Below are 27,669 nucleotides of genomic sequence, written 5' to 3'. Positions count from 1 at the left end.
TGAATGATTAAGTCAATAATTAAATCTTCCAATTGAAATATTATATCAATCAATACGATATATTGGATTCCTTGATTATATCATCATTAGAAAAAGATTAATTTTTTAATCTCTAAGATATTATTTGCACAATTAAACCGTAGATTAGTTAAACATTAAAATATTTATAAATATTAATTGTTCTCAATTTAGCAAAAAAAAATCAAGCAATTAACACACAGTTAAGAAGTTAAGTAAAAAAATTGATGGAAAATCAATTAGATGCTTACAATTTAGTTAAATAATAATAATACTTAGTATTAAAAACAATTAAGTAGATTGAATTAAAGGAGCATGATGATAATATTAGTTAATCATCATCATAATATAAGGTGATAGGCAATAAAAGGGTGACAATAATTTAGATTGTCGACTGATTAAGTCGCAATTATTGCAATGGTTAAGCATTAATGTAAAAAAAACAAGTAACGGTAAAAAACATCAGCTTGGTGATGATTAAGTTTGATTGTGATTGTGATCTGAGGCAGTTGAATTTTTAGTTATGATGAACAGGAAGAGAGAATTGAATTATTCAGTTTTTTTTTGGTTTTCGGTTCAAAATCCTGTTTCACAAGGTTAGTTGAATGAAGATGAGAGAGAATAGAAAAAGGTAAATTAAAGGTGGGGCCCATTTCTTAATAAGCTTCCAGAATTGATTCGCCACAGGTTCAGTTCATCACTTCATGTTTAATCAGCTTCTTTTGGTTCTCAATCTATTTATCTTCTTGGTTGATATTTGTGTTTACCATGAAACAGAACCACTTTTGCCACAATTTTTGTTTTATTTGTTCCTCTCAGCGATTAGTAATTATGATGCTATTTTTTTATTTCCTTGAAAACTTAATGATCAAGTTAACAAATGGATATTTACTGTTTATCGGGAAATGATCATTCTAACGGTAATTAATAGAGTTGCCATAATGATGATCTTGTTGAGTAGCTTTCAGAATTTGAATCATGTTACTTTGTTTTGCAAAATTTGAGGTCATCAATGAGTTGCCTGGGTGGAAACAGCGGAAACGTCAATTCTACATTGTATTATTGTTTGTTGCTCTTTAGCCTCAAGCCCTATGGGTGGGAAGTCCCTTTTTGCTTTGTTGGATTAATCTTTTCATCATTCATCTTGGTCTTTAACTGAATCTTAATCATTTCATTAACTTTAACACATCACTCTAAACACTGATTTCGCTGGAGTATCAACGTGACCAGTTAGCTTTCCAATTCTCGATAACAAAGGTATCGTCCGGAAATGAGAAGTTGTTTTCTTTGACTTTGTTTTCCGTTCATGGATTTGGATGGAAGAGAGATTATTATTAATCGATCATGTAGGATGGTGATGGTGATGAAGATAAAAGATGATGAAAATCAATCTTCAACAGGTTTGGTCAGTTGTGTGGCTCATCTTTATAATCACAGAGTAATTATAAGAGTATCTCTTTAAATCAAAGTCGATGACAAGAGCTGAATGGAATGTAGTTGATGAAGATCATGTTAGTGATAGAGATTATGATCATGATGCTGATTTTCCTACAAGTTTAAATGTCTTTGCTTGTTTCTCCTTTTCATGGCTTATTATCCTCTTTTCTTTTACGTTTTTTTCACTTTCTGATTTTTTTGTTTTCTTTTTGTTTTCTTTGTTGCTTCTTTTCTCCATTTAATCTTCCATCTCTTCCATACGACAATGAATCGCTGTCTCAACAACCTCTAAACTTGCATAATCAAGCTCTTTGATGAGACATAATACAGCAGATAATATGTTGGCATTCTGTGAATAGAGAGAGAGAGACAATCGGATGAGAAAATGGATAATATAAGCTGCTAAGGGAGAGAGAGAGTGGAGAGATCAGTCTCAAGTCAATTGGATCTAATAACCCTCTTGAGTGACACTCTGATTGTGAAATTGAGAAGGAGAAAAAGATTTAAGAAGAACTAATATCGTGTGAATAGTTATCATCATCGTGATAATAGTTACATAATATTAGCGAGTTTACCTTTGACACAATTTGATAGCGACTTACCCTGTTTCGACCGCCTTTAGATAGAGGCTTTTGTTGACTTGATATTGATTGAATTGACTGGTAACCATATCGTCGACCAGCGCCACTCCCATTTCCACTTCCTCCACTACTTCCACAGCTACCAGATCCTCCTCCGCTTCCATTACCTCCATGGGAAGATAAGGGTGAATAACGTTCATTTCCGGAACCATTTTCATTGTGATACTGGTAAATATCATGAGTCTGATCTGAGATACAACTTTTAGCGTCTATGGTTGAACGACAATGGGTCGTTGAGTTGTTACAATTGTTGGAACCATTGAATATATTGTAATCACTGACGCTTTGTGACCTAAAATAGAAAATAAAAGATGAGATCTTTGTAAAGATGTGCAATCGATAGTAATGGTTGATCCAAGGGTAAATTGATTGTAAAAGGCGTTGGTGTTCAATGATCATCAAAGATTGTGGGTAAATCATCATGAAATAATAAACAAACTTTCAACAATTAAGAAAACTGTCAAAATACAAGGTCGAAATCCCTCTGAATTTAAAAATATCTTCCGATGACAAGACTTGACAACTAACAATCAACAAAACTAAGTTGTTGAGCTACAATAATTAATAGAAATCATGTTAATTCATTTCAAGGAATCATGAAAAAATATCTCAACAGCAACAACCCATAAATGGTTATAATTAAAACAAATTCCCATGTAACAATAACATCAACAATTAGCTAGATCACAAGGACAGATTCAAGTAATATCCACAAATGATTTAAATCAAGGAGACAACAATCATTAAATTGTGAAGTTGATAATCTCATAATGAGAAATATCAATTTAATGAATCATAAATCTATTAAATGAATTGAGAAACAAAAACAGAAAACTGATCAAACATTCATAACATAAACTGACCATTTAAATGTCAACAATTTAAACGCAATCAATTAATTTTTCACATTCTGAGTCCATTGTAACATTTAAAATTACTACTAATTTGATTTAATCTCTTGACGTGACCGTCAAAGGCCATGGTCATACGGAAACGGTATCGGTAGTGTAAAGGCCATTAAATTTGCATACGAAAATGTTATTCAAAGTAGTTGCTATTTTTTACCTTGGAACTGTAATCAGATTAAGTTGAAAGTATTCATGATAAAAAACAAAAAAAGTTAATGATGATAATGATGATGATATAATTTGAATTAGTAGTCATGATAAAAATCAGCCCGAAATGAACTTGATTCAAGTTTCCTGTTTCGGAGACGATTTTTTTTTTGTTACCTCAAGGCAAATTTTTTAACCAGATTCAATTATAAGTTAAGTTAATAGAATCAGAGAGACAGTGAATTTAATTGTTGGTATAGTTTCAAGATAATTGTTGCTAATTGTTCAACTGATTAACATTAAAAAAAGTCCAAGTACGAATTTACTGATTATGGTACAGAAATGATTTACTTTTTAATTGTTTGTTTTGCGAAAATCAAATTCATCAGTTTGTTTGTTGGTTTGAATTGTTTTTTTTTCTCACAACAATCAAGTTAATCAATGTAAACATAAACTGAGCTAATAATGAACAAAATCATTAATGATACAAAAAAAGCAATCTGATTACCGATCATGATCAGGGTTAAATACAAATCGATTTAGAAAGTAAATGAAGAAAAACAAAGATGATGGAGATAAAGATGATGATGCTGATGATGCTGATGAGGATGATGATATTGATGATGATTGGAAAAGTGATTACCGATGCTAAAGTACATCAGCAACAATCAAGTGAGAAAGAAAAAAATTAAGGGTAAATGTGATTGATGAACTTGAAGAAAGAAAGTGAAGGAGAAAATTTTTCCAGTTCTCCAGGTTAGTGAAGGGAAATTTTTTCGTATTCAATCAATCGACAACTAATTATTTCTAACGTGATCAAGTGTATTTATATTATTGTATCGACATCTAATTGTCACGGTAACTCGATTAATGGTTGGTGGTATTATTAATTCTTGATATTTGAATCTAATTGCTTGAGATTGAGATTAAATTGAATTGAAATGATAAAAAATAGATTCACTTTACTCGGAGGTAATTGTTGGTTAAGAAACAAATAAACAATTTGAAAAAATGGTTCATTGGATCGGATTGTGATTAAATAACATTGTTGTTGTTATTAAATATATAATAACAATCAAGTTAAACAATTTTCATGGTTCGATTGTGAACAATTAACGATAATTTATACACTTTTTATATATAACATTTATACATTCAAATTGAATGATAATATTTATATTTGATTTGCAATTAATTGTTTCTAATGGTCCGTTTATGATTAATTTGCATAGAGAAAGCGATTAGAAATTAGTTTTCTTGATAATGTATATTAAATAATGGTAATTAGTGTAATGATCAATATTGATTGATTGCATTTCCATTTTGATTACGATTAATTGAAACCCACCTACACAGAAATTGTATTCATAGGTAGGGTTTTAGGGTAATTGGTTAATTATTAAGTTGATGCTTTTGATAATACGGAAGCTAATTGTTAATTAACTTGAGAACAGCAAGAGATTGATGTTGTCCTCATTTATCAAAATCACATTGAAATCAATTAATTGTTATCAATGAAACTTTTCTTATTTATTAAGGGAAATGAGTATTAGTTAACTTTATCTAATTACTTGTTTACTTGAAATTGTTGATTGAATTGATTGTTAGTTAACTCAATTGTTACAATTGTTGTTTTCACTTCTCTCGCACGAAAGCACAAAAGTCATCACAATAATTATAATACAAAACATACACACAGAATCAATGGTTCACTGAATCGATAGACCGAAAATTGGTCAAAATCAAGCGATCTGTTGAATCTAACAATTAAAACTAAATATCAATTAAATCTAATGAATCAGCTAATGAATAACATTGTGTCACAATTGATTATGAACCACTAAACTCTTTCCATACTAATCATCATCAACATTAATTAACTGATTTACTAATTCTTTGCTAATCTTTGAGAGACAAACAATCAGTCAACAATTACAAACATTGAAGCTAAACAAAATTAACTAAGGTAACAATCAATTTTGTTGTTATTTTTTTTTAGATCATTCGAACTGATAATTAGTCAATTATTTAGACTTCGTTACTAATCAACAATCAATTAATTTCTCCTGACAGAATAAGGTCAGAACTTTTTTTCTACTTGTTGATTAACTTTATCAACTGTCCCTCTCTTCACCTTAACACTTATAATTATGTACTCTCTCAATTGTATCAATTCCAAATCCAAACAATTAGATGATGAAAGTTGCTCCAGAACTTCATCTGAGTAAATCACAATCAATTAATTATCGAATCTCTTTTTTTTGATACACTATTTCTCTTGATTTTCTCTCTCTATTGTTATTGGTGATTTACTGATACTCATTTAATTATCTTCTTAATTACATAGCTTGAGTTTTAAACTTCAAGTTGTTAAATTGTTTATTATCGCCATTAATTTAACTTGATTTAAAGTATTTAATGGAAAAGATTGTTGAGTTTTTTTTTGTCCAATCAACTAATTGATGCAATTGAACAATCAACAATTAAATGATTAACTATCTCACAACTTTTAAGGAGTGACAAGGAAAAAGTAATTTATATTTGTAATTGGTAGTTGGTCAATTAAATCAATCAACAATTAATGGATAAACACATACCTTAACATGGTTGAAGATGTAGATGTTGTTAGATTAGGTTGAACTTGTTTTGAATCTTTTGGATTCCAATTATCTGGACTAATCTCTTGTAAACTGTAACGCTGCTGTAATTGAGCTTGGGACTGTGAGTGTTGTTGAGTAACTTGTTGTTGTTGTGGAGGATTAACAGGATGATCAAGACCATTTCCTTGTGACGGTTGTGGTGGTGATTGTTGTTGTTGTTGTTGTTGGTTAGGTTGATTTGTTTGATGCAATTGTTGGGTTGATCCTTGATGTTTATTGCGGATATTATTATTATCCAATGAAGAGATTGTTGAATTTGATCCATTCTGAGGTGTTGAACTTAAGGGTTTACAATTATCCTGAACTAAAGTACAAGATCCATCGTCTTTCTCCCTGTAGGTTACACTTTCTTCCCTGGAAAGTTCAACGTCTTCATCATAAATCTATGAACAGAAAAGATACAAAGTGAAAGTAAAGATTAGATTAGATTGTGATGAAGAAGCAGAAAAAGAGACATAAAATCAAAGAGCGAAAATGAAACCTTAACAATAATAAAGATTAACAATTCTCATGCATAATCTTTACCAGCAAAAGAAAAAATTAACTTGAGGACAAGAAACGAAATGATTGAAATTGATCAAAGAAACTCATGAAAATAACGGTAAATTTTGCAAAAGCAAGAGAGCAATCAATTAGTCTGCTGAAAGTAAACAAAGGGTAGTGGAGATTAATTTCCCTGGTTATTTCTGCGTGACAATCAATGCACCAGAAAACAATTAACATGTGAATCAAGTTTATTATTAAAAAAAAAGTCTCTCAGCTAAGGATTAGCTTTATCCTAATTCATTTGCTATAAATAAAACTTGATTATCTTTATCCGGTTAACAATAAAAATGATAATAATTTAATTGTCCTTTACACCAACCTCATAATCTTCATCATCTGGCAACTGTTGTTGTTGTTGTTGTTTTTGTTGGATGGTCAATTTTTGATGTGAATGTCCATTAATTGGAGGGTAACTTGGCTCTATTGAGAGAAAAGGGAAATAAATTGTAAAGAAACAACAATTAGTTAATTTGGTTGGAAAATAAGAAAAATTGAGACCAATTATATTTAATAATTAAGGTGTTTTATAAATCAAGAGAGAATGTTGATGATTTTTAGGAATTGAATTTGTGATGATTGTAAACAGAATGATGGTGAAGAAAGATGATAATTGTTATGTTCAATTGGATGATTAAAATTTGACACGAAAAGTTAGTTAACTAGTTGGGTAACATTAATAGAAAAAACTAAGATTGGGATGATTAGAACCGAAAATAGTTAAAAGTTGATTATAATAACAGTAATCAAAGAGCATCATTTACTGATTGTTGATTAACTTTGATTGACTTTTCAGATTCAGAGTCTAATAGCTTAGGAGGATAAGATATTTTAATTGTCGATTAATTATCGTCAATAAGATAAATTAACACAATATCATCAATCGTGAAGATGTTAAGATGTTAAGATTCCATCACCACCCAGAATAAGAAAAGATTAACAATTAAGTGATCAAATTTAGATTTAGGTAACTCACGTTCGGAAGATGGATCATAAATATCTTCACCCAATGTTTGAGCTTTGGCAAGTTCTGAGAAACAAAAGAAGATGAGAGAAAATAGATGATAAAACAATTAGTAAATTGTATTCGATTAACATATTTAATTTAATAGAATTGGTGTTAAGATGAAACAATACAAAATTCATTGGGTTAATTGTGGAGGATGAATTATCTCAGCCCTCAGTCTTTTACTTTTGCATAAATATTAATAGTACAATTGATTGTTGTTCAATTGGAAAATAAATGATTAATCAGAATGATCAGAGTAACTGAAATAAATTGTTGGGCTATTGTTCATCATCTGATTATCATTGTTAACTCATCATTATCTAACCTTTTAGTAGAGGTAATGATTTGTAATGAGAGCGAGTGGTCAATTGAATGGATTAAATATAAGATGATGGATTAAGAAAGTTAAGGTGGGCTCTTAATTCAGTTCAAGAGTGAAGGGTCTCAAGCACCCCGGGTGAAAGGATAAACTTTATAATGATGATAATTTCAATTCTCATGGTGAATGGAAAATTATATTCAATTAGAAACTAGAATTAATCGTAAACAATTACGTACTTAACCAGTGAAGCGAAAGGAGAAACGAGAGACAAGGTCGACGCGCTAATAAGTGGCCTTTAAATGTCCTAAATTTCATCAGCATCATCGCTCTATCATTATCAACATTTCATTGTTACCTTTTTATAATATCGAAAAAAACTCTTCGAATAACTTTGATTAAGATAATCTAATTACTATTAAGAGATGAACAATTTCAAGTGATGATGAGTAACTAATTGTCCATTGCGTGAATGGAAGGGGAAATTGAAAGCAAGATGATTAGTCGACAATTGAATTTGATTAAAAGTTGCTAGTTGATTATGAGTTGAGAAGATAATTGGATAGAAATTGTTGGAGTTAATTTGAATTGATTTTACTGACAATTGATTGATTAAAAATTGAAGAATAATTGGAAAAGTTAATTGTGATCAAACTTACCTTCGGTTGTAACATTAGCATTATCTAATATCTCTAATTGAGGAAGAGCTTTCAATATGGTGTAACGGTAATTGGCTTGTTGATTACATGGATTATCCTCGAGAGTTAATTTCTTCAAATTAGAAAGATCTTGAAGATAATAGATCTCATTTATGTCGGAGATTTTGTTCTTCCGTAAGTATAATTCTTGAAGGTTTTTACATTGACTAAAATCCTGTAGACTGGCGATGTTATTTATCGATAAAGATAAAACTTCAACGTTTGGCATTTGTTGGACAATCGAGACGTCAGATAATTCGCTTCCCCAGCAATTAAGTTTTTTCACATGTCGCAAATCGTGAGATCGGGTTCGACTAAGAACGATATTCTCTGTCAACACGGAGGACATTATGTTAGAAAACTGGTGAAGATTATATTGGGAACAAAGAGATGGAATTAGAGATGAAAAAGATGAGATTAATGTTCACTGGAATATTTTTGTGCGCAGTCAAGTAGATGGATTAAAATTAGAATAGGAACCAAATTATTTCTTCCAATGAGTAAAAGTGGATCGATTATTGGAAAGGACAAAACACTTGGATCTAAATGGTAAATGAAGACACACACACAATTTGTCGATGTTAGAATTGCGATAAACAAATCAATTGAATTGCCAGGAGAATAAGACACAAACAAAAATAGAAAATAGACTCACTGGATAAATAGAATAGAAAATCGGGAAAAATGTTGATGAGATTGAGAACAAAAAAAACAGTCTCACATAATTGATTAATTCGGTTTCTTATTAGTTATTGATTTGTTACTTTTAAACTCTCATTTAGAAAAAGTGTTTGACGAAAATTGAACAAATTATCAACATGGAATTTACTTTAAACTCTTAATTGAGAATGTAGAGTAAATAACAATTTATATGTTATTTATGGCACAAAGAAAATGTAACAATAAAGTAAATGAAGATGAATTTTTGTTTCATATAACGGTCATGTTTTCTCAACAATTACAACATGAATGTGAAGAAGATAATCAACATGATGAGGGAGAAAAAGGTGAAAATGTTGATATTACATGAGATGAGAAAAGATTAAGACCCAAACATCAAGTAATGTTGATTTACCTGTTCATCAACAATCAACAAACCAATTTGACAACACGAACAACCAAATGAGAGAAAATAAACAAGAAGTGAAGTTCTTTTCCACCAGATGGCAGCTCCTTCGTTTTGGGCGTTGTTGTTTACCTTTTTTTGCTCATTCGTTAAACTGAATTAGTAGTTAATTAGCTAATTGTCACTGTTTCGTCAATTCGTCAGCTAATTAACATTGAACCATTACCACGATTAGAATCATTTATTTGTTCCTCAACATCCTCGTGAGAAGCTTTCCTCAGAGTAAACTTGAAGCGAAGTCGTTTGATTAATAGATTGTTGTTTTTACCACTAATTGAATGGGTTAAATTTATCAACTAATCAGCAAAATTTAAATGAATTTCAAAGTTTAATGAGCTCTAATTACAGAATCTGTTGTTTTTTCTTCTTCTTCTCTGATACATTACATTTCCACTTGAGTATGAAATCTACTAAATTTCATCAGATTAGATTATGTCATCCGGCAAATATCCAAAAATATTATTGTAATGAACGAGAAAAAAACAAACCATTTAGTTAAAATGATTCTCGTATTATTATTGTTAATTGATGATCAAAAATACATTTTGACGATTAACCAAATATGATAATGTTGATATTAATTCTGATTCATACATTAAAATAGGTAGAAATTTGTTATAAATTATGGCTTAACTACTAACGCTCATTTTCATGTATTTAGTTTGAAGTACAATGTTAATTGTTACATGTTTAGATTAGAAAATATTAATGAGAATACAAGATTTTAAGGCATCTCTTTTTCTTCCCATTAACAATTAAAACAAACACTACGATTCTTAAATGATTCAACTAGTGAGACCATTTATAATCGCTGATTGTTAACAATTACACTTTCATCCCAAAGGTTCAGTTGCATTATTAATTTTAAATTGGTAAAAGTTGTTTTCTGCTGAGATTTGATTGGATTAAATAAATTGGTTCCATGGTTGTAATAGTTGTTGGTTTGATTTAGATCATTGATCATCTTTATCCTTGGCACCATGTTTAAGGATTTTGGTGAATTCAGTGTAGTTGAACATTCCACCCTCATCAATAGGAGCTTCACGATACATTTCATCGACCTGATCGGAAGAAAGGAAAAGGAAAGTTGACAAAAGTGATTAATTAGATTGGAAAATGATAGAAAAGGTTGGAAAGAAAAAGACTCTCATTGTCCATGAAGATCTTCATGATAACTTACATCTTCATCGTTGAACCGATCACCGATTGTGGTCAACAACTCTCTGAGTTTTTCCTCGTGAATTAATCCGGTGTTATCCTCATCAAAACAAGCAAAAGCGTTTTTAATCACATCCTCAGGATCAGTTCCTTGAAGTTTCTCCCCAAAAAGTGTTAAAAACATGGTGAAATTAATTGGACCTGGAGCTTCACTCATCATACCTTCCAGGTAGTTTTCTTCGGGATTCTTTCCCAGAGAGGCCAACATTTCTTGTAGATCGTCTTTATCAATTAGACCATCTCGATTCTGATCAATCATGTTAAAAGCTTCTTTGAATTCCTGAATCTGGGCCTGGTCAAACATAGCGAATACATTACTAGTCGCTCTGTGGGCTCGTTTCTTGGCGAACCCTCGGCCTTTTCCTTTTCTGGTATTGGACATGCCAGAAGGTGAAGTTGATGAAGTGTTGGAAGCCGTTTTGGTTGATTGTAATTCGGGCACCTTAACAAATGGAAAAATATCAATAAGTGACACTGGAAGAAAACAAAGAAACAAAGAAACAACTGATCAAATATCAATCACACAATTGGAAACACAAAGATTAACTGAAAAGAAGCAACAAAAATAAAACAAAAAATTTTCTCTCGAAAACGAAAAACGCGCCGCGAGATGGAGCCACCTTCCATTCGATTGCGAGTAAATCACCGGATGTTTAATTGTCATTCTAATTGGTTAACATGATAAGCTGAATTATAATTAACCAACAATTGTGAGAACAAAATGTTCACTGTTGAATCCTGTTAATTAGTAAATCAACACCTTACAAAGAAATTCAATACACTCTTATTACGAATACATTTGTGGAAACAATTGTTAATTGTGATGGTTTTTTATTTCCGATGAGTTAATCATTAATTATCACAAGGAATTGATTAAATAAAGGCGTGAGAAGATTCTTTATTTTTAACCATAAAAGTAAAATTGCTTTTACACTTTTTTAATTATTGATTGAATCATTGGCTTGAAGAGACAATCAAAATAAAGATGATGGTATTTCTTTTATCCCTTGTTGTTTTCTCATCTTTTTTTTTAATATTCAAAAGTGAAAATCGCTGAACGTTGCTATCAAATCAACTATTCGTTATTTTTTTTTCTTTTTGGTATTTTTTCCTCTTTTTCTCTTCATTAGAATGTTTGCTATGAAACATCAGAATATTCTCTGAATTCTTGGTAACGTCTGTCTCGGATTCGGGCAACAAGACGAGGGAGGAAAATGGTTCCCAAGATGCCAATGATTAATGAGATTGGGATGATAACAAATACCACAACAAGACCAGGAACTATAATAATTGTAAAGTGAAAGTACAAATCATGGTTGAAAGTAATTAGTATTAGTATCATGTGTCATTTAAATCACTAATCTAATCTTACCTCCACTAGCTGGTTCTATTTTAGGTGGTGGAACTGGGATTGTACCATTGCAATGAAGTTCATCGGACCAATCGCCACAATCATTTACATTATTACAACGTTGAGATGGGTTAATACAACGACGACCATTTAAACATTTATCGGGACAAACTGGTGAGAGAAACAATTAAAAGATTAGAGGAAATGATGAAATGAATTGTGAGTGAGTAAAAAACTTACTTATTGTTGACCAATTTAAATAAGCTGAAGTATTGGATGATGTGTATTGGACAATAATTGTTTCAGAGGTCGAGTTGTAATAATCAGCTCCAGATATGTTAATCAAACGTTTATCATTCTTAATGGTGTCTGAGTCATAGATGATGACATTGTCAAGGCCATTGGAGAGGGTGAAGTTGAAAACCTTAAGGATAGTTGGATCTTTATCCACTGGTGTACGGATGATCCACATACATTTTTGGGGTTTTTCTGTTGCGTTGAGAGCAAGTTGGAAAGTGGGTTTATCATCAATTTTACCTCCGCAGTCCAAAGCCTCGAGTTCCATGTTGAATCCACGTCCGCTTAATTTGTAAGTTATGTTTCTGACGGTGTTTTTTTGGGGGTTAAAGGAACGCAAGAAGTTAATCACAGTTTTATTTGATACAATAGCATCTCCAGGGATGTTTGATGAAGTGAGAACGACTGGAGCCTTCTTATCAGCAAATTCCAAACGATGATCTTCAGCAAGATCCAAATCATGGAAAGTTACATAGATAAAAGCTGTCTGTGAGCTAACACTTCGGCATTGGGTGTTACCATCGTCCTCTTTTAATGGATAGTTGTTTGGATAATTGTAAGATTTGAAAAACTGTTTACCAGTTACTTCAACAGGAGCACAAGCATCGTTAGTGACTTTTGACCAAGATGCTTGGAGTAAAGTTCTAGAGTAATTGGAGCAAATTCCACCCCTGGTATAATTGAGAATGTGAGTAGCATTAGTGCCCAGATAAAGTATAGGCAAGGTCGCGGTTCCTTCTCCAACGACAGTAAATACATTTCCACTAGGAGCATCTGATTTCAAGACAAATGAACCTCCATCTTCCAAAGCCAAATTAGAAATTACCAATGATTTTACAAAATTAGAAGTTAGATTAGCCACAGGAACAATGTTCCAAACATAACTTCCACTACAATTAGAGGAATCGCTAAAAATTGTAAAAGACCCAGATTCTAATGGATCATCCAGAGAAATTTCACGATCAACTAAAAAGGAAAAAAGAATAAAAAAAGAAGAACCAATGATAAATTCAATGCGTAATAAGAGTCAACCTGTTCATTTGAATATAATCAATGACATGGAAAATTTGAGACAAATAGAACTTACCTGCTAAGGAAGTAGAACTAAAAACACCAATAACCACCCAGAAAAAATAAAGTCGCATTTTAATTAGAATTAATTAATCACATAAACAATGAAAACAATAGAAGAAGAAGTGAAAATGTAAGAACCAAAGAGAAATGAAAGTGCACAAGTTTAAAAGATTCTCTTACTTTTACTCTTACTTTTTTCTTTTCTCTCTGTCTGATATTCTAATTACATCGCCATCTATGGGCACTTTTGGTTATGTAATCTTTAAATTCTTTGCAACAAAGAAACGACCATTTAAAATTCATTTAAAAGTTGATATCATCATGACGAACAACAATTAACAATCAATTAGAAGGCAACATTATCATGTCAACAATTTACTCAATAGAAATGAACATAAATAGTTTCTATTGGTTGAAGATTAAAGATTAGATTATGATCATTAATTCAACTTCATCAGAACAACAATTTATGTTATCAACTTTTTTTTTGAAACAAAATTTGAATTGAGTTTTTAATTTAATTGATTGTAAGCAATTGACTTGTAGTCTTTTACTTAATTAATTATGATTGCTTTTGCTTAGATAATTAATTTGAGATATGCTTTTTTTGTGGATGTGAATTGTTTTGTTTTGAATAGTTTTTAATTTAAACACTTGATTGTTTTTTATCAATTTTCATGGCAATTTGATTTGTATCGTAACTTTTGATAGTCTGATACAATTGTGTAAACGGTGGATCGGCAAAAATCATATGGCTATGATTAAAATTATGATTAAATTAAAATTGAGTAACGATTAATTGGCCATGAGTAATTAATGAGTTAAAGGCTTCAGTTGCTTCTGTGGTAATACTTTGATATGTGAATGGCTTCAAGTGTGGCGATTGTGAGTAGATAAGATTTGTGGACGGAAGTGCAATTGTTTGTGTACATGATATTGCGACGATCCTAATTAACTTGATTGTTTGGATCGAATTCAGTTTTTTTTTCTCTTAAATAAGATTGTCGATTATGCTTTGATTTTAAATTCAACAGCGGGCGAAGACATTTTACCATCTCCACCTAAACTGTAGGCGAGAACTCGAAGTTTGTATGTTTTATCTGGAACTAAACCAGAGACCATTACATTCAAATCTTCACTAATTTCTTCAAGATATTTATAAACTTCTTTAGCTGATTGAATCTTTTGGTCACTTTCCCAATAACGAACTTTATAACCAATGATCGGCTCTTCGTCTGATGCCGTGTCAACACCTCTCCAAGTTACCTGGACATGGCCTGATTCGACAGCTTTAACTTTCACATTGGTTGGTGCTCGTTGTGGGGCCGCTTTGTAGGTTCGAGCCAAGAAAGGTTCACTCTCAGGTCCAGAACCTGCTTCGTTGTAGGCCATGACCGATACATAGTATTCGGTGTGTGGGGACAAGGCGACAATCAAACCCTCGTTTTGAGTACCACGATTGAGTAAAGTGAGAGCATTAGTTTGAGAGTCATCAGATTGTTTCCAATATTTGATTCGATGACCAATTAATTTACCACGAATCTTTCCTCGACTTAATTCGAGTGGTGCCCATGTAACATTAAGAGCTGTTGAGTTGAATGGTAAAGCCTTAACCAAACTTGGTTGAACTTGAGGCATACTCTCAGCTGAATAAACTTCAACTGGTTCACTGATTGGTCCTTCTCCCATTCTGTTGATTGCTTGAACTTTAACTAAATACTTTTCATAATAATTGTTTTCGCCCACATCAATCACGTACATTCCAACTTGACTTTGATTCAATTCTTTTGTTTGATACTCATAATCGTTTGGCAGTTTCCAGAATATCTTGTACCAGACAGAAGGTGAATTCCAATTCTGAGGAGGTAAAGGATCCCAGGTTATCGTTAATGTACCGGCTTTACCTCCACCGCCACCAACATTGGCTGGTGACCGTAGTGGTCGATGTTCACCAGTTTTGTAAAGTGGACTAGCATCGGAAGGTAGACTAGATCCAAGATCATTGTAAGCAGATACTCTGAACTCAAAGATGCTCCATGGAGAGAGATTATTAACTCGAGCATTACTCCTGAAGTTTTCGCGATTCACTCCAGTAGACAAAATGTGATCAGCTAATACAATCCAAGAAGAATTGTGATTAGTTCGACCCTCAATCTTATAAGAGAGTATTTGTCTTCCATTAGAAGCACCATCACTCCAATGGATGGAAGCAGAAGTGGCATTTATAACATCGGCTAAAACACCGCCTGGAGGGTTTGGTGGGCCATCAACAATCAATTCCGTTGAATGAGCAATAGTGTCGACCGCTGAGCGAATCAAACAAGTATAGTTACCAGACTCGGCGAAAGTAATTCCTCGAATCTTGAGATAACCCGGTTTATTGCCGACTGTGAATTTCCATGAGTTGTACTGATCGACTTTGATACCATTATGGAGCCAAATGAAAGAAATGTCCAGCTTGGAATCAGAATTGGCATCACAAGGCATTTGAATGGTGTCATTTACTATGGCAACGAGTTTGGGTCTTGGGTATTCAGCAAATGTTTGGCTATCGAAGACAGTTAGATATCCTTTGCTTTGATCTCGACCATATTTGTTTCTGGCAACACAAATGTACCAACCTTCATCCTCTTTACGAACTTGATTGATTGTCAGTAATTCGGAGTTTGATCGCAATGGTGAATCATTTAGTAGCCATTGGAAAGATGGAGCTGGTAGAGCTTCAGGTGAACAAGTGATTGAAAACTTGGAGCCAAGAGCAGCGTACATATCCTTGAGTGGGTGACGTCTAAATGTTGGCTTGATACCAGATACTTTCAATTGAGCAGAACTGAAGTTGTTACCGAGTTCATTGTAAGCACGACATTGATACATTCCATTGTCTCTGTCAGGGTTAGCAGCTTCGATGGTTAGAACATTATCTTCAATCTTAATTCTTTGCGAGTCTTCTTGAGGGATGGTGTTACCTCGAAGTTCAACTCCATTTTTGTACCAATTATATTTAACTTGGGGAATTCCAAATGCTTCACATTTCCAGATGAGGTTGGTTCCAACATCGATCACCTTATCTCTTAATCCTTTGGTAAATACAGGCAGTGATTGGACTCGGAGAAAAGCTGCTGATGTGATAACACTATTACCACCGCTTTTTGCAGTACAACGATATTCACCAGAATCTTCAACCTTAACTTTTGGTATAATTAATAATCTATTGTGACCAGTTAATGATGCATCTTTTGGTAATTGATCACCAACTCTACTCCAATTGTATGAGGGCACCGGATAACCATAAGCGACACATTCAAGTGATACTAGTTGACCTGCTAACGGAGCTTCAGGGAAAATCTTAGGAAAACCAACAGGAAATTGAAGCTGTTGACTATTTGGTGTTGGATCAACTCTAAGGTAAAATGATGGACCAGTTCTACCCGTTGACGAGATGACACTTTGGACATTACATGAGTAATTGGCACTGTCAGCTTCTTTAACAGAAGAAAAGTAAAGGTTACCATCATTAGAAACAAATATCCGTCTATCATCAGCTCCAATAATATTTGGGTAACCATTTTTAGTCCAATAAAACATTCCTCTTGGATGATGTTGAGGTGGATCACAGCTTAAAGATTTACCCCAATTGGTATTAGCAAAATCATTAGATCTTTTCAATTGGAACTGACCAATGTATCCAAAGCTAACTTGAACCGTTTCACTTATGATGCTACCAAATTGATTGGAAACACGGCAATGATACTTTCCTCTGTCAATTTCTTTCCTAGGATTGTAAATGATTAACGTTCCATCCATTTGTGTAAATCTTTGATCTGAAAGAGGGTCAACTAATTCAGAAATAATTTCTGTCTTATTATAACTCTCCTTAAACCATTGATAAACGGGTGTTGGATAACCATCAGCCGAACATCTTAAAGTAACATAATTAAGATGATCACGACCATTGAGATCAAAAATTTGTGATCGAGGTTCCTCAATGAACTTAGGACCTCTAGGAATTTTCAAGGGATCAATTTCATCGATACCAAAATCAATTTGAACATCTTCATCTGCCAAAAGTAAAGAGAAAAAGAATAGAATTTAAAAAAAAAACAATCAAAACAAAACAGAAACAGAAACAAAAAAGAATCAAAATCTTCAACTTGTCATCACATTGAAACAAAAGAGAACAAAAAACCAAATCAACTTACCTGAGGCACTGGAATTGTTAAGGACACTAAATAGAATCAAGAGAATAGAAAAGATGATCATAATTAATTCTAATTAGTCACATGAAGAAAGAGAATTAAATAAATAATCTAAAGGTGAGAGACTATAATCTCTATAGTGAGAGTTGACTTTCTCTGGCAACCGATTATCGATGTTATCGATTTTTTTTTGTTCTTTCAATTTAAAAATATGAATTCTTTTAAAAGGATAAAAGAATCGCGATCAACAAGTCCAACCAATGGGAAGAATAAAAAAACCCGGGGTCTTGTTGGCGGGGAATGATGATCAGCCCAAGGGAAGAAGATGACAGAGGAAGGGAGAGACTCACGAATTGGCGCTTATTCACAATAGAAGAACATCTCTCTCGTTCTCTCTCTCTCTCAGTCTCTTCTTCTTTTAATTTCCATGTTTATGTTTTATTTGTTGTCCCAATTTCCTTTTTTAATTAACTCTACTTTTTGTCTTCCATCTTGATTGTCATCTATTCTTTACCTGTTCTGGTTAATTGTTTTCTTCTCTTTAGCTTGTGTTTTATGTGCTTGTTGTCCATGTGAATTTGTTTTAATCTCTCATCTTAATTTAATTTTCACACTTTTGTTCACAATCTATTTTCCATCATGCCTGTTGATGTTTTGGTTAATCGGAACAATAATGATCATGGAAATGATAATATTGAACAAATCGACCCTCAAGGTGTTCTCAATAATTACCAAAGGCATGATGTGAGCTCTGGTGGAGACAGAAATGTTTTATCAACTTCCAATGTTAGACAATCATCGGTTTCTACAAATCTTGATGAAGAGATAATTAGACGACGTGGTAAACGAGAGAGAAAATCTCATATAATCACCAGAAGCATGAACCCGATTATATTGGCCACCCGAAAGTCACCGATAAAAAGGCCAAGAGATAATTCAGTAACTTTGGAGATGTTGAAGATTTTGTAAGTATTCATTTTCTCTCCATTTAATTGTTTCTCTTTGAGAGTTTCACTTGTTTTCCATTTCATTTTGCCGAATGTTTTTTTCTCAAATTAATTGTCTATCATGTTTCTCTATTTTTGCAGCGGTGATTTGTCAAAATCTCCAAGTAAACGAACACCAGTTAAAAGACTTCGCACCTCACCGCCCTCAAGTCCTGGAATGATGACCAGAAAGCGTCTAAACATGAGCTGCGATTCAGGAATCGGTTCACCATCAAGCTCACCTTCAACCACGAATGGAACCCGAAGTTCATCAAACAATAAAAAGACTCCAGTCAACGCTCCAAGTAGAGCCCGTCGATCAAGAGCTCGTCGTAATTTACGCAGATTGTCCTGAAATATTCATTAAGTTTCATTCATTTTTCCATCAAAATCCCCATTCACCACCACCACCACCACCACCACCATCATCATCATCATTACATTTTCATCGCCACCAAAAAATCAATTTCATTTTATTTAATTACAATCAAAACAAAGCTTATTTTGAGCCATTGAAAAAAAAACTTTAAAATCACAAAAAGACAAAAAAATCATGTATAAATTATACTCATCATTTTTTTAGCAATTATTAAACAAAAATTACCTCTTAATTCGATCTAATTGTATTGGACATTAATTGCCAACTATTAATTATCAAATTAATTACTAAATTGTAGACGATTGAAAAGGTAACAAAGACCAAGAACAAAAAAAGAGGGAAAACAAAGTGACAAGTAGATGGCGATGTTAAAGCTCAGCTGTTTAAATTGATTCTTTTTGTTTACTCTCCATTTTGATAGTTTCACTTTCTCTTCAATTAATTGTTAATTTATTGATTGTAAACAACCAATTCGACACTTCAATGGCCGATCAAGCTTCCAGTTCTGCTAATCAAGGTGGAGAACCTCGTTATGATAATATCGCTCGTGTGAGAACTTTGGTTTGGTCTTTGAAAGAAGCAGTTCAAGTAAGTGTTTTCTTTTCGTTTCTTTTCAATCGATTAATTTTATTTGATTTTCTACAGAATCTTGTGAAAATTTCTGCTGCATATATTAACCACAATGCTGCTGTCGACAGTGGACTGTAAGTTATCCTGTTTTCGTTTCCATACCAATTCATCTCATTCTAATTCCATCAATTGTTTATTTTTAGAAAAGCTCCTGAAGACAAAGCATTACCACCATTCGATAAAGCATTTGAAGATTTTCATTCTTTACTTAATCAGATCGAGTTACATTTTGTAAGTGATTATTTGATTCTGTTCATTGATTCCAATTCTTAATCTATGTTTATCTCTCTAGAAAACAATACAAGAATGTGCTATCCAACAGCGACAGAGTCAAAAATATTTACCACCACCCGATAAATACAAAGGTGCACCTCAGAATATTGAAACAGGGGAACATGATAACATGACTTATGGACAATACATCAATCTGATCAAAGGCCAAATATCGTACGTTGAGAGTTTACAGAAAATAATTCTCGATGGAGCAAAAAGAATCGAACTACAACAATCTCAATGATTCCATTTACCATTTACTATTCTGTCCAAATATCTACTGATTATGAACTTTCTCTACAATTAATCACTAAGATTTTATCGAAATGAATACAGCCTAAGTATTTGTTAGATGATTTTATTCATCACCTTCGAAAATTGGACTTGATTGTTGATCTATTAATAAGATCAAAAAGCTCGAATCACAAAAATAAATGTAAATCTATTTTCTAATTGTTGATACAAAAGCTTTTGTATCAATCTCTGAAGTTGGTTAAGGAAAAAATCTAATCAATTTTGGAGTCACTTTGATTAACACCAAATTGTTGATCCATTTAAATAAAAGATCAAAATGGTTATTGGTAAACTAGTAAATTTAATTAGTTTCACTGAGATTTTGGTATAATAATAATACAAAAGAAAAAGTTAATCAAGGGAATTGGTTAACAATTATTATCATAACATAATACAAAAAGTACAATTTTTTGAGCTTTTTGGCTAATTAACAAATGAGATAATTTATTGTTTGATTTAGTGATTTCTATTGATAAAGATTGAGAATAATTTTTAGTATTTAACTTGATCGGCGATTTAATTTTTCGCTGTCATTTCTTTATCTTCGCCATTAGTTGAATTGACCAAAACATTGAGCCTTTTTAATTTCTCATCGATATCACATCGAATTTGCTTGAGTTTCCTAATGGCACTTTCATCGGCATCCAAGTCGTTTCGGGACATGAGGCCATTGGAAATATCGGAGACAAATCGATAATTACCAAGACCATCGAGATCGGAAGCTTCGTCTTGTAACAATCTACTAGTTCGACGAATCATGGCCAATAAAGACGAAGACGAACTTTTCATGCGATGAGGTTTTTCCATCGGCTGGCTAGATATTAATATCGGCGAGAAATGAAGAGGCGAGTATTTGATGTAATCACGATGTCGATTCAGCCCAGAATCAAAGCCGATCTTAGATTGATGATGTTGGGAAGATGATCCATTGTGATGAGGATGATGAGGTTGGTGTTTGTTTCGAGTCTTAGAAGTTGATTTATCACGATTTCTTTCATCTTCTGAAGATGATGAACTATTTTCGTAAGATGAGCAACTCGAGATTAATTTTCTCGATCGATTGTAATTGTGATTACTTGATCTCATTCTCATCTTTCTCTCTCTTTCTCTCGAAACTCGAATTGCTTCAAGTTTACCGTTAATTGTTGTTAAATTGCTCTCCAATTGATTAAGTTTCTCTTCTATGGCAGCATTGGATGCAGTTAATTCACTTTCTTTACCTTCAATAATTTTCTTCTCATCGATTGATTGTTTGATTGAATCCAATTCTTTAGTTAAATAGTGTAAAACTGATTTGGTTTGATTCATATCGTCGTTGATTGTTGCTTGACTTTTGGTAAATTGTTCATCTTGTTTCCTAATTGATTTGTCCATCGAATTGATCTCTTTACGAACCAAATCTCGAATCTCATCAATCGATTGTGATAATTTTTCTTGTTCCAACTTTTCTTTCATCATCAAGTGTTTCAACTCACTTCTTAAGGCATCTTGATCTTCATCATCGTCCTGACGGAAACTGTTCACATCTCGAGATAATCGGTGCAGGTCACTTTGGGTCTTCGAAGTCAAACTTTCCAAATTATCTTGACTTGTGGAAACTTCAGTCAATTGTTTCCTCAGAGCTTTAATTGTTAGATCATTGTCCTTTTTGAAATCCCTGAACTGTTCCATGGTCATTTCGAACTCATCTTTAATATCGCTCAAGTTTTTCTTCACCAGGTCACTTTCTTTGTTCACCAATTGTTTACAATCTTCCATAACTTGATCCACTTTACTGTTCACCGAATTAACTTCTTGTCTAATCTTGTTAATCTCAGTTGTACAATCGGATCCATGACGATTAGTGGTGATTAAATTGTTTTCCATTTGCTGTTTCTTTTGGTCTGATTGTATCGAGTTAATAGTTTTCTCAGACTGAGATAATCTCCTTTCCACTCCATCCAATCTTTCAACCGTCTTTTTGGCTAAATCATCTGATTTACGATTGATAACTGTAAACAATTCATCTCGCAAATTAGTTATTTCTTTTCTCAATTGATCAGACAATTTTCTAAAATTAGCTTGCTGTCCAATCAAATCAATCAATTCGTGTTTCTGTCTACCAACTCCATCATTTCCAATTTGTTTATCAGCGTTCGTTGACTCAACATCATCATCATCCTCTTCAAATTCAATTTCATCTCCATCATCCACAACTTTTACTTCTTCATCTTCATCCTCATTTTTAGCATCTTCATCTGGTTCCTCTTTCAATGTCTCCAATTGACTGATAGGAAATGAAGGAAGATTAACCAATTCTTGTCTGGTTACCTGGAACATGCCAACACCTTCCCCAGCGAATGGATCATTTTCCAGGCTTTGTAGTGAGAAATCATCATCACCATCAACATCTCCGTCGATATAATTATCTAAATCATCTTGAATGTATCAAAGAGAGAGAAACACAACATGATAATCAAAATAAATCATTTGGAAAAACAGAGTTAAACTTATAAACAATTAGAATAAATTTCTTACCATTAACCTCCAGAGATGGTTTTATATTCCTTGCACCGGGTCGCCCACTTTTAGGCCTCTCGATTTTCACCCTTTTCGTTTGTTCCTCTTCAATCTGACCTTTTCTTTCTCGCTGATTATCACGATAATCAAGATCGATTGTCAATAGATCAATTTGATAGATTTCATGATAATTCTTCACGTCGCATGGTCCACCTTCGGTTACATCTAAGGTAACAATTTCCTCTTCAAGGCTTCCATCATCTTCTATTTCCTTGAATGCATCATCATCCAATTCCAATTGTATCGAATCGATATCATCCTCAATTGATTCATCCAAAGAACTTAAAGTTAATCGCTGATCGACAATAACATCATTTGAAGAGGTATTTTTACTTTTCAACATCAACTCGTCGTTTCGCTGTTTCGTCTTTTCACCAGAAATTAAGGATTGACCTAAATTCAGTTTATCCTCTTTTCCTGATTTCCCAATTTGTTTACTACGATTACCTGTCAATCGTAAACCACCAACACCCTCACCATCCTTAACATTTCCTTCAGCATCTTCGTCATCCTCATCACCAACATCCAAGAATCGCAGATTGACCAATGGATTGAGTCGGTCATTCGAAGCCATGAGTGACTTTCGCTGTTGGGATCGTTTCTTTTTCACAAACGATTGGAGGTACTTGTCAATTGGGTGGGTCCAAGTGGAAAATCCAGTTACCTTATTGTGGAAATAGATACGACCCAGTTGATCTTGTCTTCTCAGGTTAATCGGTGAGAAAGTAAGAGAAAAGAAAGAGAAAGTTGAAGAAAAGGTTAAACTTTCAAGGTCATGATAACATTTAACAGGATGAGAAGTAATCAAGTTTCAAGAAAACAAAATGACAACTCAGAAAATGAGATTAACTATTTACAGTTTTAAACTTTGATATTTCCATGAGGATGTTTTATAAATCATTGTCTTCATCATCAAGATCATGTCTCATTTAATCAGCTGATTGATAGTTGACAGTTTATGTTAATCAAATCAGTTGAATGTATGAACACTTTTACAACAATTGAAATAAATTGTTTCTCACTCAAACAATTTGAACCATAACCAAACAATTGATAAATTATCATGAATAAATTATTCATGGTTCAGGTCAATCATGAAAACCTTGAGATGTTTTCATCATGAGCACATTGGTTAATTGTTGTTGTTGATTGTTTGTTCAGCTAATTCTGTTAACCTGGTGAGCTCAAGTATTAGATCATGTGAATATCATTTCCATTAAAATAAATTGTATTAACCATTCATCACAAAACTCGGTATTGTAATTAGTGAACAGCAAGAAAACTCATTCAATTCTTAATAATTAATAACAACCACAACCCAAACCAGAAAACCACAAATGATTATAAGTTAATTGTTGATGATGGTAATTAAATGACAGATCGTGTATTGAATTTCAAGGAAACGTCATTAAAACGCAAATACTCAGGTCAAAATACCGGATTAGTAAATTGCTTCAATGATTTTCTATTGTCACTTTTTTCATTCTAATCAGATAATATTCAGAACTGGAACAACTGATTAACTGTTAACTAAATTCAAATCATTTCCATCAAAATTAATCGTTATTTTGGTGGTGGAAAAAGGATCGAAATCATGAATAAGAAATCCATTGAACCCGAATGGTTTTTGTTCAAATTTAGCCGATTTTAAATATTCTTTAGAAAATTGCTCTTCAAGATAATCCATCGGCTCTTAATCTCCAGGTAAGACAAGAATCACAGGTAATACTTACACAGGAATCCAGGAATCAGGTAGAGGAGCTAATAATCCCTTCCGAGCGATCCAAAGGAGATACGATTCAGTTGAAGGATTAATCCCAATGGTTTTAGCATAATCGATTACATCTAATGGATTAAGAATACTAAATGAATCAACAAAAAGTTTCGATAATTGAACAAAAAGTGATAATCTTTTCTAATTCTTACCTTGATGATTAATATCATTGGATGAAATGGAAATCTCCTCTAGAATAGTTTGACCTGATTTATCGTAACTCTCAGAATCAGGATTACCTTCACCCAGACTAACTGTTCAAAAGATGAATTAATAGTAATGTAAATTAGGAATAAGGATAAAAGATTAAACAACAATAAAGAGAAAATTAAATTGGGATTAACATGGCTGACCAAATTTTCTTCGGATTAATAATATTAAAAGTGGATTCAACTTTCTCTGCTTCTCAAGCCAATGAAGCCATTTCATTGAAACTATGGAAACAATTTAGTTAATGAAAACAATAATAGAGTAAAAATAATACACAGAGACAATTTTCTTGTTATTTATCATCATTATGGTCATTTGATTAGATTCCGATTCCCTCATCATGTAAATCTAATAATAGATGTTTTAATCTCGTTGACAATTTAATCCAATTGTTTCATGGAATCACATTGCCCATTGATAATAAATATTCATTCATTAATTTCTGTTAATCTTTTTGTCTTTGAAAATGGTGATTGACTTGATGTTAAATTGTTGTCATTTCTTTCAGGCATATTGTTAATTGTTCAATGATTATAATCACTTTTACTAGTGATTAGTCCTATCAATTTGTACTAATTAACTAATAACTCTTGTGATTATCTCTCAGATCCCTTGTTGTTCAAACAATTTGATTAGATTAGAATAGTTAATCTTTATGTTTCATCAATTCAGTCATTTGGAATCGCTTTCATGTAAAACTAAAGCCTGGTAATTGTAAATAAGGAGATGGTGAGTTTATTATGGATTATAAATCAATCTAATCAAAAGCTAAATCACCTTATTATCATCAATTAATAATCGAGAATAATAATAACTGTAAATCTGTGTCTCTAATCAACGAAATTGTTTTCGTGATATTTAATCAACTATTATGTAGTTGTATCAATGGAAAGATATCAAAATGATCGTGGAACGTAATTAAAAATTAAACCGTGACAATTAGTGAATTGTTGACAACAGATTAACGAAGTTTATAAAAGACAGACAGAAGAGAGAGAGGAGATAATTGATGAAACATTAATTAACTACAGAATAAGTTAATTAATCACTGGAAAAGAAGTAGTTTAATTAACCTACCAGATGAATTTCCATTCATGATAACTCATATTCCTGTTCCAAGGTTGATGATCTCTCTCTCTCTCTCTCTTGTTGATTAACCAGATATTCGAGGAGAAATGAATTCGTTGTTTGTTTTTATCAATGTCAAAAAGAATAGAAAATTGTAGAAAAAGAAAGAGAAGAAAGAAGAATATTTAAAGTTGATTGTTCCAATGGAGAACTGAGAGTTGATTCCAAATGTTATCAAGAGTAAATTGATTCATCATGAAGGAACAAAACAATCAAGAATCACAATGAACTTCACGATAAATCTTTCGATTGAACTTTTATCTTTTTCTTTGTCTCATCTTATTAGATGAGAAAAAGCAACAAACATATAAAAAGACATTTAAGTCCAAAGAGAATTGATTGTTGATGGGTTGGTCGTTAAATTGTCATTTCGAGTAAATTAGTTGAAGGAAATCACTGAGTCCCAGATTAAATGATTGACAATTAACTGTTGAACAAGATTAATTAGTGAGCAAATTAAAAGAATAAAAAACAAGACAATATGATTAATGTTTCTATTGAAGATTAGGTTACCTAGGGAACGATCTTTGAGTTTTATCTGTTGCTGGTCAATTGTTGACATTTGATTGTTTAGTTTTCCAATTGCATTTTAATCATCATCATCTTATTATTTTGTTGGTTAATTGTCTTCTAATCATTGGTTACGCCATCGCTACGATGGCGGACATTTCTAACAGAATCGGCGGTTGGTTCTTGTAACAATGGACACTGGCTAATCATCGGACTGGAACATTATAATTACTTTGTAACCATTTTAATCTCCATCATGATGATGAGTGTTTCTGTTTATTTGTCACAAAGAAAAGTTGACAAAAAGCCTCAAGGTGAAATTAACAAAAAATGACCAGTACAATGACCCACAGAAAATGAGAGGCAAGGGATGAGAAAAAGCCGAACAAGATGGCGACCGATTAATGAAAGTTGACCAACCATTTTTTTCACAATTAACCGGTTGTTCCTATTGTCTCTGTTCATCGCTGCGAATCAATTATCATTTTCCCTCAGGGGTGTTTACACTAACCAGAAATTAACCAGTTTCTATGGTAATTAAGGTAAGATGAGATTCTATTGTTTTTTTTCTGGTTCTTTTCTGGTTAATCTCTTTCCTAGTCTATTAAAGTTGATAGAATAGTTAATCGATTAAGATTAATGATGTTCCTTTTTCATTGATTATCTTTGTTGTTCAATTTCAGAAACTGAATAATCACATACCTGTTGTTGAATCAACAGTTAATCATCATGATCAAATTAATTTACTTTGTTCTCGATGTTTATTATTACCTTAAGATAAACATGAAAACAATGAGAAAAAAGCAATTCTGATTAAGATTATGTTCTGGATTCTTGATTGATAATAACATCTGAATGATTGATTATTATGAAAGTGATGAGGATGAAGATGATCAATTGATTATTGTTACTGTTTGTCCTTCAGGTAATTAACTGTACCATTAACAACGAGAGAGAGATGAAAACTAAACAATCTTGTTTATTGATAAACCAATTTACAACAATCTATTGGAATGGGAACAATTAGTTTGATTGCTAATTGAAACAGCAGCTATTCAATTAAATTTCTGTTCTCATCACTTCCTCTTAATCATCCATAGACTGTTTCAATTAACATGTATCAACAGTTACCTGTTTATCTAATCATTTGGTGTGTGACTGGAATTATATTGTTATCATGGTCCGATCAGGATTATCCGAATTGCGATAAAAAGTCCGTCTCGTCGATCGTTAAAAATGGGACTAATTATGCTCGAAAAGTTTTCCTTGGTTGTGCCTTTCGAT

General features: G+C 32.5%; 6 protein-coding genes across 8 annotated transcripts; 2 read left to right on the top strand and 4 right to left on the bottom strand.

The window, feature by feature from the left end:
• Window positions 1-522: 522 nt before the first annotated feature.
• LOC128396336 (myb-like protein AA) lies at window positions 523-9,503 on the bottom strand. 3 transcript variants are annotated; one of them, XM_053356908.1, is made up of 7 exons: window positions 9,036-9,503; window positions 8,342-8,922; window positions 7,331-7,384; window positions 6,677-6,777; window positions 5,749-6,194; window positions 2,031-2,388; window positions 523-1,804 (listed from the first exon to the last, which is right to left on the bottom strand). In XM_053356908.1, exons 2-7 carry the CDS (start codon window positions 8,727-8,729, stop codon window positions 1,694-1,696), a joined length of 1,458 nt encoding a protein of 485 aa, XP_053212883.1. In that variant the 5' UTR covers window positions 8,730-8,922; window positions 9,036-9,503; the 3' UTR covers window positions 523-1,693. The 3 variants fall into 3 exon arrangements, with proteins under 3 accessions (XP_053212883.1, XP_053212881.1, XP_053212884.1); XM_053356906.1 differs by having other exon boundaries at window positions 8,342-9,503; XM_053356909.1 differs by having other exon boundaries at window positions 2,058-2,388; window positions 8,342-9,496.
• A 493-nt stretch (window positions 9,504-9,996) lies between these two features.
• Window positions 9,997-13,642, bottom strand: LOC128396253 (uncharacterized). Its single transcript, XM_053356810.1, has 7 exons — window positions 13,460-13,642; window positions 12,316-13,338; window positions 12,097-12,246; window positions 11,864-12,005; window positions 11,431-11,452; window positions 10,687-11,232; window positions 9,997-10,567 (listed from the first exon to the last, which is right to left on the bottom strand). Exons 1-7 carry the CDS (start codon window positions 13,515-13,517, stop codon window positions 10,460-10,462), a joined length of 2,049 nt encoding a protein of 682 aa, XP_053212785.1. The 5' UTR covers window positions 13,518-13,642; the 3' UTR covers window positions 9,997-10,459.
• Window positions 13,643-13,911: 269 nt separating this feature from the next.
• Window positions 13,912-17,999, bottom strand: LOC128396327 (contactin-like). The gene is made up of 2 exons (XM_053356899.1): window positions 17,646-17,999; window positions 13,912-17,504 (listed from the first exon to the last, which is right to left on the bottom strand). The coding sequence occupies exons 1-2, from the start codon at window positions 17,704-17,706 to the stop codon at window positions 14,455-14,457; spliced, it is 3,111 nt and encodes a 1,036-aa protein (XP_053212874.1). The 5' UTR covers window positions 17,707-17,999; the 3' UTR covers window positions 13,912-14,454.
• A 170-nt stretch (window positions 18,000-18,169) lies between these two features.
• LOC128396359 (uncharacterized) lies at window positions 18,170-19,239 on the top strand. Its single transcript, XM_053356933.1, has 2 exons — window positions 18,170-18,607; window positions 18,731-19,239. The coding sequence occupies exons 1-2, from the start codon at window positions 18,282-18,284 to the stop codon at window positions 18,981-18,983; spliced, it is 579 nt and encodes a 192-aa protein (XP_053212908.1). The 5' UTR covers window positions 18,170-18,281; the 3' UTR covers window positions 18,984-19,239.
• Window positions 19,240-19,399: 160 nt separating this feature from the next.
• LOC128396361 (mediator of RNA polymerase II transcription subunit 29-like) lies at window positions 19,400-20,488 on the top strand. The gene is made up of 4 exons (XM_053356935.1): window positions 19,400-19,595; window positions 19,653-19,711; window positions 19,781-19,868; window positions 19,930-20,488. Exons 1-4 carry the CDS (start codon window positions 19,491-19,493, stop codon window positions 20,152-20,154), a joined length of 477 nt encoding a protein of 158 aa, XP_053212910.1. The 5' UTR covers window positions 19,400-19,490; the 3' UTR covers window positions 20,155-20,488.
• A 98-nt stretch (window positions 20,489-20,586) lies between these two features.
• LOC128396328 (centrosomal protein of 164 kDa-like) lies at window positions 20,587-25,933 on the bottom strand. The gene is made up of 5 exons (XM_053356900.1): window positions 25,825-25,933; window positions 24,690-24,791; window positions 24,497-24,608; window positions 22,722-23,464; window positions 20,587-22,621 (listed from the first exon to the last, which is right to left on the bottom strand). The coding sequence occupies exons 1-5, from the start codon at window positions 25,841-25,843 to the stop codon at window positions 20,721-20,723; spliced, it is 2,877 nt and encodes a 958-aa protein (XP_053212875.1). The 5' UTR covers window positions 25,844-25,933; the 3' UTR covers window positions 20,587-20,720.
• Window positions 25,934-27,669: the final 1,736 nt, after the last annotated feature.

Source organism: Panonychus citri, unplaced genomic scaffold, assembly GCF_014898815.1.
Source record: "Panonychus citri isolate SS breed McGregor unplaced genomic scaffold, ASM1489881v1 Contig00143, whole genome shotgun sequence".
Classification (NCBI taxonomy): Eukaryota; Metazoa; Arthropoda; class Arachnida; order Trombidiformes; family Tetranychidae; genus Panonychus; species Panonychus citri.
This window is presented reverse-complemented; position numbering and strand designations above follow the sequence as displayed.